This window comes from Humulus lupulus, chromosome 8, assembly GCF_963169125.1.
Source record: "Humulus lupulus chromosome 8, drHumLupu1.1, whole genome shotgun sequence".
In the NCBI taxonomy this organism is placed as follows: Eukaryota; Viridiplantae; Streptophyta; class Magnoliopsida; order Rosales; family Cannabaceae; genus Humulus; species Humulus lupulus.
This window is the reverse complement of record NC_084800.1, coordinates 15,209,306-15,225,356: the sequence shown is the minus strand read 5'-3', so window position 1 is coordinate 15,225,356 and position 16,051 is coordinate 15,209,306. Positions and strand designations below refer to the sequence as shown.

General features: G+C 32.0%; 2 protein-coding genes across 2 annotated transcripts; one reads left to right on the top strand and one right to left on the bottom strand.

The window, feature by feature from the left end:
• Positions 1 to 230: 230 nt before the first annotated feature.
• LOC133795066 (uncharacterized) lies at positions 231 to 739 on the bottom strand. The gene is made up of 2 exons (XM_062232518.1): positions 422 to 739; positions 231 to 317 (listed from the first exon to the last, which is right to left on the bottom strand). Exons 1-2 carry the CDS (start codon positions 737 to 739, stop codon positions 231 to 233), a joined length of 405 nt encoding a protein of 134 aa, XP_062088502.1.
• A 9,208-nt stretch (positions 740 to 9,947) lies between these two features.
• On the top strand, positions 9,948 to 11,259 carry LOC133795065 (two-pore potassium channel 1-like). The gene is made up of 2 exons (XM_062232516.1): positions 9,948 to 10,843; positions 11,090 to 11,259. The coding sequence occupies exons 1-2, from the start codon at positions 9,948 to 9,950 to the stop codon at positions 11,253 to 11,255; spliced, it is 1,062 nt and encodes a 353-aa protein (XP_062088500.1). The 3' UTR covers positions 11,256 to 11,259.
• Positions 11,260 to 16,051: the final 4,792 nt, after the last annotated feature.

Below are 16,051 nucleotides of genomic sequence, written 5' to 3'. Positions count from 1 at the left end.
TTTTCATGGTTCAAATACATAAAAAAATAAAAATAAAAATACTAAAAAGAAAATGTCAAACGAAAACTAAAACTAAAACTAAAACTAAAAAAATAAAAAATAAACTAAGAATTGTTCATAAACTTTAAAATTGAAAACAATTGAAAAGTAAAAATAATGAGATGCCTCTCAAATGCGCTGTCATTAACGTCATTTAGTCGGACGCTTCTTTTCTTGACTTTAAGAATCCACTAGAGTATCTTCTCAATTTCACCTCCATAGTAATGCTTCACCCGCTGTCCATTAACTTTAAACGGCGAAGAATCACCTTGTTGAATCTCGAAAGCCCCGTATGGAAAGACTTTTGTAACAATGAATGGCCCAGACCATTGGGACTTTAATTTTCCCGGAAATAACTTGAGACGGGAATTAAATAACACACCTTATCGCCCACCTGAAAAGTCCGATTGACAATATTGTTGTCATGCCATTTCTTTGTCTTCTCTTTGTAGATTCTTGCATTCTCATAGGAATCATGACGCAATTCATCTAGCTCATTCAGTTGAGCTAGCCTTAATGCTTTCGAAGCTACTGGATCGAAATTCAACTTTTTTAATGCCCATTGCGCCCTATGCTCCAGTTCAAATGGCAAGTGACAAGCTTTACCATATACAAGACGGTAAGGAGATGTACCAATTGGCGTTTTAAAAGCTGTCTGATAAGCCCATAACGCATCATCAAGCTTATTAGACCAATCCATTTTCTATTAACTGTTATATTATTTTATAATATAATGTAATATTATATTATTTTATAATATAATGTTTTAGATTAAATAAATGTGACATAGAGTGTCACATATTGTAGCATATAATAGAGAGTTACATTATTTGGATATATGTGAAATATCCAAACATGTAATATATTTGGTGTTACAAATTCATCACAAATTTGTAACTCCTAAAATATCACCCATTATTGTGTAGATTTGTTGTTACACAATTTTGAGATGAATTTCTTAAAGCCATATGAGACATGGCTGATAGAGATGTGATTTTAACTCCCATATTGTGTATGGAAGTTACAAAATCAAGTGGGAATAAATTGGAACGTTTTGGAAAAAACTGAAAAAAAAAATAGGTGCTAGAACTGACTGAGGGCTGTGGCGCCTGTTACCAGGCGCCGCGGCCCTAGTGCCTGACAGCCTCTTCCAACTTTGGTTTTTATCCAATTTTGAACGTTTCCAAAAGCCAAGTAACTCCCAAATCTCTATTTTAATTCCATAAAACATCCAATTAATCATTGGTAACAACCATGGGGGTTGGTGGAATTTGAAATTCAAAGGGTGTCTTAAAACTCTATAAATAGGAGCCTAATGCTCACTTGTAAGACACAACTTTTCTATCCACTAGAGCACTTGGCTAGAAACACCTTGAGGCTTGATTATTCCAGAAAGCATTTCCTATAATCTGTGAGAGATCCCTTAGTGCTTTAGTTAGGGGGAAATAAGCTGTTGGACAAAGGTTTCAAACATTGTTCAAGTTGGTGATCCCCAACACTCTTCACTTTGATTGTGTGAGTGAGAGTTTATTGTTTTGGTTCTTGTTCTTATTTTCTTCTATTGCTCTTTCTTCTTTTCTTCTTATTCTATTTACTTGTTCTTTTGTTTAAAAGTTGTAACCCTTTTATTTCATTTGTTCAAACACTTCTAGTTTACTTGTATCTTTTTGTAATAGAGTTGTACTTTCTATTTCTATCATCTTACATCTCATTCTCCTTTTATTTGTATTTTTCAGTAATAGAGTTGTAACACTTTATTTAATCAATCATTGTCTATTGTAATATTTTGCATAGAGTTGTAATATTTTCTTACCATTTCCATTGAGGCAATACATATTTTCCTAACATATTCTGCTTTGCATAGTATTGTTTCTAAGATTTGATTTTACACAAAGCAATATAAGCTATGATTGGAGGGCTTGTATATATTATCATTAACAAGCTAAGGACTCCATATGCTACCCCAGGTAAACTTCTATTCTTTTTTTTTTTGGGTATTCTTTACCATTTTTCTCACTACCCATTTTGTTATAAGCTTTGAAATTGTTTGCTGCAGGGACCATTATGCTTAGTACATTATGCGTACTCTATGTTCTCTTATTGTAAATTTATATGACATCCACAATTTACAAAAGCGGTTGTTGTTCTACTTGGGTTTGAGTTACCATACACTCTAATCATTTTCTGATTTAGCTTCACACGCACACATAAATATATATATATATATATATATATAAAATTTGATCATTGAGAAAATGAATTTCATAAAAAATTGCTTTATGAGGTTACTAGTAATATTTGTTTTAAATAATTATGTGCTGACCCCAACGGTAATCACTTATTTATGTTCATATTCCATACCTAGATATAGGAGATTTCATAATAAGCAGCTCCAACTCTGGTGCCTTTATTAATCATATTATTGTGTTATTAAACTTTACAAAATACAAGTTTCCTTTATGGGTTTTGCTTCAACATTATAAAATTATGTCTCTATTAGTCCATAACATATATATAAGTTTGGTTTTTGTAATATATTATAAACTACTTGTCTGAACATGGTGTACCTCCAATGGAACTTTATTTTTCATTGATCTTTCTAGTAATATATATGATATACTTTTCTAGGAGTTAACATTTTTCAAAAAGGCTGGCAAAGCTGGTATACAGTGTTGGGTTAAGAACAACAAAGTTCATGTATGCAACTGATTTGCTTTAATTGATAGCAAGCTTATGATTGAGTGATAGCTATACAATAACTATGATATCTATTTAAGTTTATAAATGGCATTGATAGAAATCAGCAGGAGGCCTGAAGAAACTCTGATTTTGCAGAGTTTTTCCCAAGAAAAAGTGTACTGTTATTCTGTTATTCTAACAAGGCCATTTGTTAGATAGTATTTTTTTTTTCTTTGGAAGATTGAACGGAAAGACAATTTTTTATATATTAAAATAAGTTTCCATTTTTTTTATATATTAATCAGCCTCTTTGTAATGTAACTATTAAGTAAAAAGCTGTTTGATAATTATACTACACTACTTGACTAAGTTTTTTCATTTGTATTATTCTCTTGTCTTAATTTAATGAGATTTTAACATTTTTGTGTTTCTTTCTTTGTTATCAGTTTTCTTTGCAGTGTTTGAAAAAGTGATTGATTTGCTGGCTTGCAATTGATTGGAGTATAGGTTCATCTTGATATCTTAACTTCTGGATTTTTTATTCTTGATGTGGTTCTCTCACTCTTGTCTTGTTGCTAGGTCTATAAAACTTCATCTTGAATTAAAGATTTTCTGGCTCTCATTTAGATTGCAAATTCTCTTATATATATATATATGTATGTATATAATTGTTGAGTTTGCGGTTCCTTCTTGAATTTATTTGTCCTAATTTTTAAGGCAATTGTTTTACGAATTAAATCCCTCGTAATTCAAATGAATATGTCACTAAAACTTGTTTAAATTTTGGTGTACACAGGAGCTTGAGTTAAAGAAAATCTCTGTTCAACTTTATGTATTATTTTTCTTGGTAAGATTTATTCTCTTCTTGTATTCATTCACTATTATTTTTTGTTTTAGTTTTGCTTTATATGCTATTGTTATTCGACCTTATCAGGAAGGCATGTTTAAATCATCGGAGTAGGTCTTAAAATTGATATTGAGTTGGCAGCTGGTTGTCTTTAATTTAGATTTCAACTCCTCTTAGATTGCAAATTAATTAGCAAGAATTCATCACTTAAAAGCTTCAACATCTTAGAGTCATTGATGATTTGGGTGTATTATTGTTTAGTTTTTTTATCTTTTCAAATGTTTACCAGCTAATATTATGCTAGAGTGATCCCTGGTAAAGTTTATAGTTTAGCTAGTTCCAAGGTATAACTTTGTGAACTTTTTTTGTTCTTTGCTTCTTTAAGATTTTGAATTTTTCGTGATATGGCTTCTTTGGTGTTTAATTGTTTTGGCAATGAGTTCTTGAATGAGAATTTTATATTTTTATCAATCTTGCTCTATGGGTTCTTATTATTATTTATGATGTTAGTGTTATTCATTAACTTTTTTTTTTCTTTGAAATCATTTGAGGAAATTTTCTTTCTTCTAATTTTTTGCTAGAATTTGTGAAATTTTCTCAAGTTATTCGTTGATATAATTTTATAAACCATCAAAGTTGTCTTGTTTCATTTTTATAGAGTAAAATAGCTAATTATCATATGGTATATATATATATATATTTATATCTCTATATTTATCAGATTTATTATTTAGTTGGACAGTATATGATGCATTTGCATTGGAACTTTGGTGAACTCTTCAAATCTTAGACGCCATTATGGTCTCCAAGGCAAGCAACAAGCAAGATATTCTTGAAGGCAATACAATAGATGGAACTTAGCCACTTTGTTGAAGTCTTGTTTAATTAGTTTATTTATGTTTCTATAGTATTGAAATCTTCAAGTAACTTTAGTGTTGTATATAAATATATACGTTAAGAATGGGCACAATGCGTCATGGATTTGATGAGTATTACATAGTTCCACTTACTTTTGTTAACTTAGACTTTTAAGGAGATATACTTACAATGTTAACTTAGACTTTCTTGAAGATATACACATTTTTGTTGTCTAACTATAGTTTACAATACTTATATGAGTCATTTTGTAATTAACTTAAGACTCGTTATTTTGGATACATAGTTCAAATTCTAGTATTTTATATTACTTTAATATTTGTTTTGTTTTGTTCGGTTTGTTTGTATAAAAAACAGGATTTGTTTTGGGCATAATATACTTTTTTAATAAAAAAGCACCATAAGTCGGTTATATTAAAACAGATAATAGATGTCTACACTATAAGTCAGTTAGGAATCGACTTATCATGTTTTACACCAAAGGTCGATGTGCTACATCGATCTACCATGATTTACACCAAAGGTCGGTTGCTGACCGACCTACCCTGTTTTACACCAGAGGTCAGTGTGCAATCGACCTACCATGTCTTACACTAGTGGTCGGTGTGCAACTAACTTACCATGTCTTACACTAGAGGTCGGTGTGCAACTGACCCACCATGTCTTACACCAGAGGTTGGTTTGGCGCCAAATGATCTACCATGTTTTTACATCATAAGTCACTGCATGGGAAGTCGGTTCCTAACCGACTTATGAACATTCAGAAGTCGGTTTTTAACCGACTTATCATGTAATTTTTGTAGTAGTGATTGCATTAAAGACGAATAGAATATCCAGTGACTACATTAAAATACTCTAAATAAGAATTTAGTTCATAATCTTAAACATCATCACATAATCTAAAATTCAAAAGCATAAAGAAAAAAATAAAAAAATGAATTATTCTTTGTTTCTTTTCTCCTGCCATCCAAACTCTGCCTTCCCCTCTCTCTAAATCTTCTTTTTATTTTTCCAAAACCAAAACCTACAAATTTCCATAAAAATTTCAAAAAATACCCTTGTGCCGATATATCGCCTACAATGTTGCGATATATCGCCTGCCGAATGTACTCGATAAAAACGCAATATTTGATGTCGTTTCTGCTTCATTCAAAATTGAAATTCCTCATGTGGCGATATATTGCCCAAGACAGGCGATATATCGGCTATACCAAATCTCCAAATATTAACCAATTTCGACTACTTAAATAGATATTTATTCGAATTCTCGTACTAATAAGAATTATAGCGACACAATGCACAAGTTCACCAAACAGATCAAATACAAACTTTCACTTGAGAAAAACAACTAAATTAAACTGAAAAAGTTATGAATAAGCGTATATTTCGTACGCTTATAACTCGTGTTTACACAAACACTATATTTCATATAAGATTCGTGCGCTTGCGAGTTATAAATTTTTAAAACATACCCGTTTTGAGTCAATCAATTAGATTAAAGGAGAAAATAGATAGAGTGGTTGAAAAGTTTTTTAGAGTGTCACATCATCTCCTTAGTGTTCTCCTTTATATATATATATATATATATATACTAGGTGCAACCGACGGGTAATGCATATTTGCTTAATTTTTTTTTGAAAATTTATTGATTATTTTTATTAAGTTTTTATAATTGTTATATAAATGTTAAATAAATAAACAAAATTATATATATAAAAAAATGACATAAACATATTAAAAGAAAAATTAAACCAAAACATTTTTGTATGTTTTTTTAAAGAAAAATAATACAATAACGTTTTAGATCACACTACCTAATTTAAGGTACAGAACATTCATGATATTATTCAAATCACTTCTCAATGATTGGAGAACAAACTTCTTTATTATTAATAGAAGATAAATTTATTCTAATTTCTTATTTAGTTACATAGTCATACTCTTTGTACACACACGTTTGTATTTATTATGTATTATATATTATTGTAATAATAATATTTAATTACATGTGAATTTATATTAATATAATTATTAAATATCTAGTTTTGTATTATTATAATTATAATATTTGAATTTATATTAATATAGTTACTAAACATTTATTCTAACAAAATTTTATAAAAATTAAGATTATATATTATTATAATAATAATATTTTATAGCATTTGAATTTATATTGATTAATTATTAAATATCTAGTCTTGTATTATATATTATTATAATAATTATATTTTATAACATTTAAATTTGTATTAATATATAATTAATAAATATCTAGTTTGATATTAAATATTATTATAATAATGATATTTTATAATATTTGAATTTATATTAATATAATTAATAAATATTTATTTTAAATGTATATTCTGTTAAAGTTAATAAAATAATTTCTGTTAAAACCAAAAATTTTTGTTATTTACACACTTTTTATATAGAAGAGATGTGAGTATTGCATGTAATATTTTCTTTTTGGAACATAATTATATTTCGTCTAAATTTTATAAAATTATTTGAGTTCATTGTTTTTTTAAAGAAATATTTCCCAATTTTTTATTTGTTTGAAATCCAAACAAGCAAAAATTAAATTGTTTTCAATTATTTTTTTTCCTCATGAAATTAAAAAAGATACAATTATGGGGAAATGTGGCAATTTTTTTTATTTACTCTTAAAAGCGTGAGGAATTTATTATGTCATTCGTTTAAGTAATGTTAACATGAATGAATACATTATTCTTTTGCTTAGGTACATTTCAACAACTTCTACTCAACGTTTCCAGGTATTTATATATGTATACTAATACAATCAAGGCATAAATGCAGGTTTATTTAGTATTATTTATATAATTTATTAATTATATTTATTAAATTTGTATTATTTTCATATAATTTTTAAATAAATAAATATTACTATATATAAAATAATGACATAAATATAATAAATGAAAAATTAAACCAAAATAATGTTTATAATTTTTTTAAAATATATAATATGATAACTTTTTTAAAACATAAATGATAATTTATTTTTAACAAAAATTAAGATTATGTGTTATATATTATTATTATAATGATATTTTATAATATTTAAATTTATATTGATATAAGTATTAAATATTTAGTCTTGTATTACAAAATTATTATAATAATATTTTAATTCATATTAATATAATTAGTAATTAAATAAGATTATATATTATTATCATAATAATATTTTATAACATTTAAATTTATATTAATATAGTTATTAAATATCTAGTTTTGTATTATATATTATTATAATAATAATATTTTATAAAATTTGAATTTAAATTAATATAATTATTTTATATGCATTCTTATATTAAATATTATTATAATAACAATATTTTATAATATTTGAATTTAAATTAATATAATTAATAAATATCTATTTTTAAGTTAGTTTTAAATGTATATTCTTTTAAATATTAATATTAATTATATTAATATAAATTCAAATATTTAAAATATTATGATAAAGTTAATAAAACAAACTGTTAATATATATATATATATTTATATATCTACACACTTTTTAATGTAGAAGAGATATATAGCTAGATAGAAATAAAACTTTCATTTTATATTTCTCGGCCATACCTAATAACTTACCATGTGTATTTATATATTATGCAATAATAATAAAACATAAAATGAAATAAGCAACTACAACTAATATCAACCCCAACATCCCACCCAAAATTCAAAATTTGAACTTTTTCGCAGAAAATATTCACTTGAAAACTTATTAGTTCAAATTTTCTAACCGGATGCAATTAAACAAATTTGAAATTTGTTTTCAAATTAAAAAAAGATTAATTTTTAACATGAAAAAAATATTTATTAACTAAATTTGAGTTTAAGTTACTAATTAATACGTAAGATTTCAATACATTAATAAAAATGGTTATTCAACAATATATTATATTATATTATATGCTTTTATACTAATCCACAAAACATACATATAATCTTCGAAGAATAAAGACCTATTCTAGTTAGGGCTGAGCATAAAATCCGAAAAATCGAAAAAATCGTATACACCGACTTTCCGAATACCGAAAAAACCGAAACTGATTAAACCGAACACCGAAAAAACCGTCAACGATGCAAACTGCCACTGTTCGGTCGGTTTGAAAATTTTGTCCGGACCGACCAGCGAAACCGAAACCGACCGAACAATATAATATATAATAATATAATATTATATAATTATTAATTATTAAAATAATTAAATAAAAAAATATATATGAAATTATGTTCTACATATTTATGTTTTAAAAATGTACAAAAATGGATTCCAACAATCTAAAAATTTTAGTTTTTTAAACTAAAACTTTCAAAAAAAATAAGAAATTCAGTTTGGTCGGTTTAACCGACCAAACCGCGGTTTAAAACGGTCGATTTTTTCTTTTAACTAGTTTGGTCGGTCGATTTTTGGATTGCACCAATCCGGACCGAAAACCGAATTATGGATTTTATGTTATGAAAAACCCGCTCAAACCGACCGATGCTCACCCCTAATTCAAGCATCTCGATCTTACTCTCGTAGAAGATGCCCATTGTTTGGCACGTACTCCACCAAAAAAGCAAGCTCTAGTTCTACACAAAGGAATAACATACGCCGTATTTTTATATATTAATTTAAATATGTTTCTAAAATAAGTTATTACGTGTCCTAATTTTCTGTATTCTTAATTATTTAATCAAATTAATTCCCCAATTAATGGAAACTGATTTAAATTAACTCCCAATGTTTGAACATTCAGTTGTACGTTTGTGCTTTCATTTGAAACAAAGAAGGTTTAGACGTGGGCATTGGCCAGTTTGTTAGCCGCATAAACATAATCGTACGTGTTTTAATTCATTTTTTTACACATTAATTTCTATTCTTTGGCTTTGGCTTCTTTCTCTCTACATTTTCTTCCAGGCTTTACCATCTCCCGCTTCTGCTTTCATCTTCCATAACGACGGTACAATATATTTATTCTGCTTTCGTTTTTCTTCATTACTTTGTCGTTACTATATAAATAATAGTTATATGTTAATAGAGACAAGAGATTACTATTCCATTTGACTTTGATGGTGCAAAGCTTGGTCGATTAATATGTCTGTCATATTCTATTCAACGTAAGTTGCCATGCATATATGCTGATTGATATGACCGATAATATTCTCATTTTTTGTTTGTCAAAATATAAAAGGTCGCTTTCGATTCAAGCCTAATTCATATTAATTAGTGGTAATGACATGTATATATAAAACAGGGCCAAAATGTCGATCGATACAACTTTTTATTGAAACGGATCAAAAAATTCAAATAAATTAACAAATTGTATGTAGATTAGACATGGGAAATAAAAAAGATCAATCCTTATTATAACTCTCATTATAATCGATTTTGATATTATGGTGGTAATCGAATTCGAACTCTGCAGGTATCATCAAACCGAACCAAGCCATAACCTATTTGGTAAATACTCCAATGAGTACCAAAGATGATGTTGAAGAAGTCCTGCTATCGGATACAAAAAAATATGAGTCTCCTTCCTTTCGAAGAATAAGAAGCCGTCGTCAATATTATAGTAATAACACTATTGTGTGTACACCTTCAGCGGACATAAACTGCTCGGATCAGCAAATATATAATGGAGCTGATTTTGCAAAACGACAAATTAGTATAGCGCAAGTTATTGTCGTTTGGGCTACTTACTTAGGTGGGGGAACCCTTTGTTTCTTCCTCATCAGAGACCAAATCGAGGGTCATAAAACAAATGGTTTTCTCGATGCCATGTACTTTTGTGTCGTGACAATGACCACCGTTGGATATGGCGACCTTGTTCCAAGTAGTATACTTGCAAAGCTACTAGCTTCCATTTATGTGTTCATTGGTTTGTTTCTTGGTGGTTTAATAGTTGGTAAGGTGGCCGATTACATAGTAGAAAAACAGGAAATACTTTTGGTTAGAGCCATTCATGTGTCTGAAGAAATTGGTCCAGTTGAGCTTCTCAAGGAGATGGAAACTAACAAAGTGAAGTATAAGTTTTTTACAGCCATGGCTCAGATTTTGGTGCTCATCATAGTGGGGACTGTTTTCTTACATGTGGTGGAAAATCTTGAGTTTATGGATGCCTTTTACTGTGTTTGTTCAACCATTACCACCTTGGGATATGGGGATGAGAGTTTTTCAACCGAAGGTGGTCGTGTATTTGGGATATTTTGGATACTTGGCAGTACCATTTGCTTAGCTCAGTTCTTTGTCTACCTTGCTGAACTTTACACTGAAACCAGGCAAAAATCATTGATCAAATGGGTTCTTAATCGAAAGTTCACCGATGCCGATCTTGAAGCAGCGGATCTTGATCAAGACGAAGTTGTAAGGTACGTATGAGAATTTCACAAACCTAAAAGGGCTTAACTTAAATATATTATTACTTGGAGCACATATATATATATATATATATATCATATAGCTAGCACACCAGAAATGAAAATTTTATTATTTATTGACACTTAATCTTTATATTATATACATATAAACTTAAATCTTGCTATGAATTATCAGAATAATAATACAGTGGTATTTATTTTTGAAATTATTACTCTTAATACTAAAATGATTAGGAGCATGTTTGGCATTTTTTTTTCCAGTGCTGCAGAGTTTGTACTGTACAAGCTAAAGGAGATGGGGAAAATAGGGCAGGAAGATATCTCAATGCTGATGGAAACATTTGAGCAACTTGATATTGATCAATCAGGGTCTCTCACACCAGCTGATCTTTTACGTCCTTAATCGAACTGAGAGACAGCATACCACTCTATATATACATATGAAATCTCACTTTTTCTGTTGTCTCTTCTTCTTTTTTCTTTTTTCATTATGATTTTGTTGGATTTGCTCTGTCAGTACTACTATATATATGTACCCACTACCACTATTTGGGACCTATGTATAATCGATGCTGTTATATTCTTATTCGAAGTATCTAGCTATGTAGAAGTAGATCAACACAGCCTGCTATTATATTCATTAATATTTCCACTAACTTTGATATGAAGACTGTGCCCATTGCCATTGGTCGCAAGCAATTGTCATTTCTTTTTGTTTAGAGAAAATATATGCAGAATTGGAAATTGATAAACTCAGCTCAGAAAATGAGGCTGAGACCTTTCATTGAATATATAGTAAACATTACATGATTTGGCCACTAACACAGCAACAGGTGGCAGGAAATAATAGGGGAAGCAATAATAAAATTTGGTACAGGGCCACTACTCTATTGTACAGCAAAACCAATATAACAGAAAGGCCACATTCTCCGGGGCTCACGTACAGGCTGTGCTATTGGTATTCTCTGCATTGTAGTGCAGGGGAGTTGTGGAGGATCTTCAACTCTCAACACCGCCCCTCAAACGAAGGGGTGAGGCAGTCACACCAAGTTTGGAGATAAGCAAATGAAATCTGGAATGTGATAAGGCCTTTGTCAAACAATCTGCAATCTGATCTGATGATGGAACATATCTGATTTCAAGTTCCTTTTTCAGAATTTTGTCGCGGATAAAATGAATGTCCAGCTCTATGTGTTTAGTGCGTGCGTGATAAACTGGATTGGAAGCAAGTGCACTGGCACTAATATTGTCACACCACGTGATTGGTGTACCAGCCAAAGGAAATTCCAGCTCCTTAAGTAAAGACTCAATCCATGTAATTTCAGCTGTAACCGAAGCTAATGCCCTGTATTCAGATTCGGTGCTGGATCTTGAGACAACAGCCTGCTTTTTGGAAGACCATGATACAAGAGTCTCTCCTAGATATACACAATACCCTCCAACAGATCTCCTATCGTCTACACAACATGCCCAGTCGGCGTCAGAAAACCCAGCAAGTTGAAGCTTATCGCTGTAGCAAATATGAAGCCCATGTTCAATTGTTCCTTTAAGATATCTTAATATTCTTTTCGCTGCCCCCCAGTGAACATTGGTTGGTGCCTTGAGATATTGACTTAGCTTGTTAACCGCAAAGCAAATATCTGGTCTAGTATTGCACAAGCATTGTAGGCCGCCAATTAGACTGCGATAGACAGTAGGATTTTCCAGCTTTTCTCCATCATTTATGGACATAGATTTGCCTGTAGCAATTGGTGTAGGACACGGCTTGAGGTTGAGCATGTCATTTTTCTTCAGCAGCTCTTCAATATATTTTTTCTGAGTAAGATACATGCCTGTATCATCACGATAAACCTCCACTCCGAGGAAATAGTGAAGCTGTCCTAGATCTTTGAGTGCAAACAGGTCATTAAGTTGCTTGATGAAAGCTTGAAGTTTCTGGTTGTTATTTCCTGTAATTATAATATCGTCCACGTATATGAGCACAAACATAATCAGCTTTCCACATTTGTAGTAAAACAGAGAAGTATCAGCCCTTGAATTTCTGAAATTCCACTTGACTAAAGTCTGTTTTAGTCTCTCAAACCAAGCTCTTGGAGCTTGCTTCAACCCATAGAGAGATTTGAGCAGTTTACACACGTGATTGGGTCTCTTGGGGTCCTCAAAGCCGGCTGGTTGATGCATATAAACGTCTTCTTCAAGATGTCCATTTAAGAATGCGTTGTTGATATCCAATTGACGAACTTCCCACTGATATGAAACTGCAATAGTCAAAATAATTCTGATGGTGGAAGCCTTGACAACTGGGCTGAAAGTCTCACTAAAATCGAGCCCTGGTCTTTGGTGGAAGCCTTTAGCAACAAGGCGCGCCTTGTACCTCTGAAACGACCCGTCTGCATTTCTTTTAACTTTATAGACCCATTTGCAACCCACAATGTTGTAGCTGTCTGAGTATGGTACTAACATCCATGTTTTGTTGTTTTTAAGAGCTTCTATTTCTGCATTCATTGCTTCTTTCCAGCCAGTATGGTTAAGTGCTTCAGCAACGTTTAAGGGCTCATCACTCACTGGAGTCCATTTGGATTGGCTGAGGTAAACCTTGGGTTTGAAAATTCCATCTTTAGCTCTTGTTATCATAGGATGAGAGGGCTGGTTCACGTGTTCAGTGACATTTCTGGCAGCTGGAATTGAAGACACTTCAGCATCATCTCTGCTGTTAGACAAACCAGTTTCTGATTCACCTGTATTATGAGCTTCAGACATGATATCAAAATGATCATGGTCAGCACTAGAACCCGTGAGGTGAGTAGGACTTACCTGATTTTCACTTTGTGAAGTTGAAGCCATTTGTACAGGTGCTACCTTCGGGATTGATTGGTCTTGAGATTGTCTAACTGGCTTGGATGTTTGGTTGAGTGCACTAGAGGAAGAGTGGAGATTGGGTAATTGTGACCATGCTGAATTTCGGATTTCAACAGATTTTTCAGGAGCATAATTGTTGAAGAAACCAGTTTTGAATGGGAATTCTTTTTCATTGAAAACAACATGCCTTGATATATACACTCTACCCGTGGAACTCAAACATTTATACCCTTTGAATGACTCACTAAAACCAAGGTTTACACATTTTAGGGAATGAAATTGAAATTTGTGTGATTGATAAGGCCTTAAGCAAGGAAAACAAGCTGCTCCAAACGTTTTCAGCATAGTGTATTCGGGTTTCTTCCAATGGATGATTTCGAAGGGTGATTTGTCATTAAGAACTGGTGTTGGTAACCTATTTATGAGATATACAGATGTTTGAAATGCATCTACCCAGTATTTTAGAGGCATACTAGCTTGGGCAAGTAAGGTTAAACCCATTTCTACTATATGGCGATGTTTTCTCTCAGCCCTTCCATTTTGGGCTGAGGTATGTGGGCAGGAGTGTTGAAAGACAATTCCATTTTCTTGAATTAAGTGTGTAAATGCTTGGTACTCTCCCCCATAGTCAGCTCTTATGGTCTTAATTTTTGTTTCAAACTGATTTTCAGCAAGCCTTTTAAATTGAATAAATGCATTTAGTGCATCAGATTTGTGCCTCAATGGATATAACCATGTGAACCTGCTATAATCATCAATAAAGTGGATATAGAACTTAAAATTGGTGTTGGATGATATTGGCGCTGGTCCCCATATATCGGTATGGATTAATTCTAGCAATTTGGTGGCTCTACTATTGGAAAGTTTGAAAGGTAATGCATGAGATTTCCCATATTGGCAAGCATCACAGAAACTTGTTTTTGATTCATTGAAAACAGTTACATTGCTAGATTTTAAAACCAACTTAAGTATTCTAGGAGATGGGTGACCTAAACGTCTATGCCACACATCATTTTTGGAACATAAAGAAGAACTTTGAACAACATTAGCAGAATTCACAGTGGTATTTGGAAGAGGAATGGGCTGATTTCGTTGATGGGTAGGCTTGGTTGATGCAGGTGAGATTTGATAAAGACCATCCTTAAGTATCCCTCTGAGCAGCACTTTCCTTGTGGCTTTGTCCTTCACAAAACAAAAATCAGAGTCAAATTCAATAAGGATATTATTATCAGTAACCAGCTTAGACACACTCAAGAGATTCTTAGCAATTTCTGGTACAAGTAAAACATCTTTCAGAACTAAAAATCTGGAACAATCAGAGGTAGAAATACGACTTGTACCAATATGAGAGATGGGTATTTGGTGACCATCTCCCACAACTAATTTGTCCTTACCACCATAGTCAGATTTCTGACTCATATTGCTTCCATCAGAGGTAACGTGTGAGCTTGCTCCACTGTCAGCATACCAGATGTCACTATCAATAATTTCTGGAGAGGCCGTGAATGCAGAAGGAGGATTCGGGATCTTGGGCTGAGAGTGATGAGGGTCCGAACCCATGTATGCTTCATTGTACCTATTGAAGCAAATCGCAGCTGAGTGGCCGAACTTCCCACACACCTGACACGTGGGCCGTGAGCTGTTGCCGTGTGGTCCTTGAGGTCGACTCCTGCCTCTGCCACGATACCCATTTCCTCGACTGTTGTTGGAGAAAGTCGATCGACCAGCGTTTGAGTGGTGAGGCAAATGAGATCCACGTCCCCTTCCAAAATGGTCAGATCTATTTTCAGATCTGTTTGCTAGGTTGGCCGTCGGTGTGGTTGTGAGTTTTGGGTTATCATTTAGAGTGTGGAGGCGCTCAATCTTGCTATCAAAACTCAATAAGAGTTCCTGCAACTCTTGCCAAGTGACATTCGATCTTGCTTCTATTTGTAAGACTATGGGTAAATAGCTAGCATCAAGGCCAGAGAGAACGTTAGATATCAAATGAGTTTCGGGGTATGGGTCCCCTGCTAAGGTAAGAACATCAGACCATGCTTTCTTTTGACGAAGATAATCAACCATAGATGTATTACCTTTTCTTGTGGTCTGGATTGCTGTACGAGTATCATCCATTTTTTATTTTGAATGAGCTCCATAGAGATTCTCTAGAGCTTTCCAAAGTGCAGCTGCCGTGGTGCATCCCATGACCTCAGTTGCTATTGCTTTCGTCATTGAACTGTACAGCCATCCCATGAGGAGTTGGTCACTCACAATCCAGTGCTCAAAATCTGGGTTAAGTTGAACACCAAAACTGACTTGTCCATCGGCAGAGTCGGCAGGAACAAATTCTGGGGGACA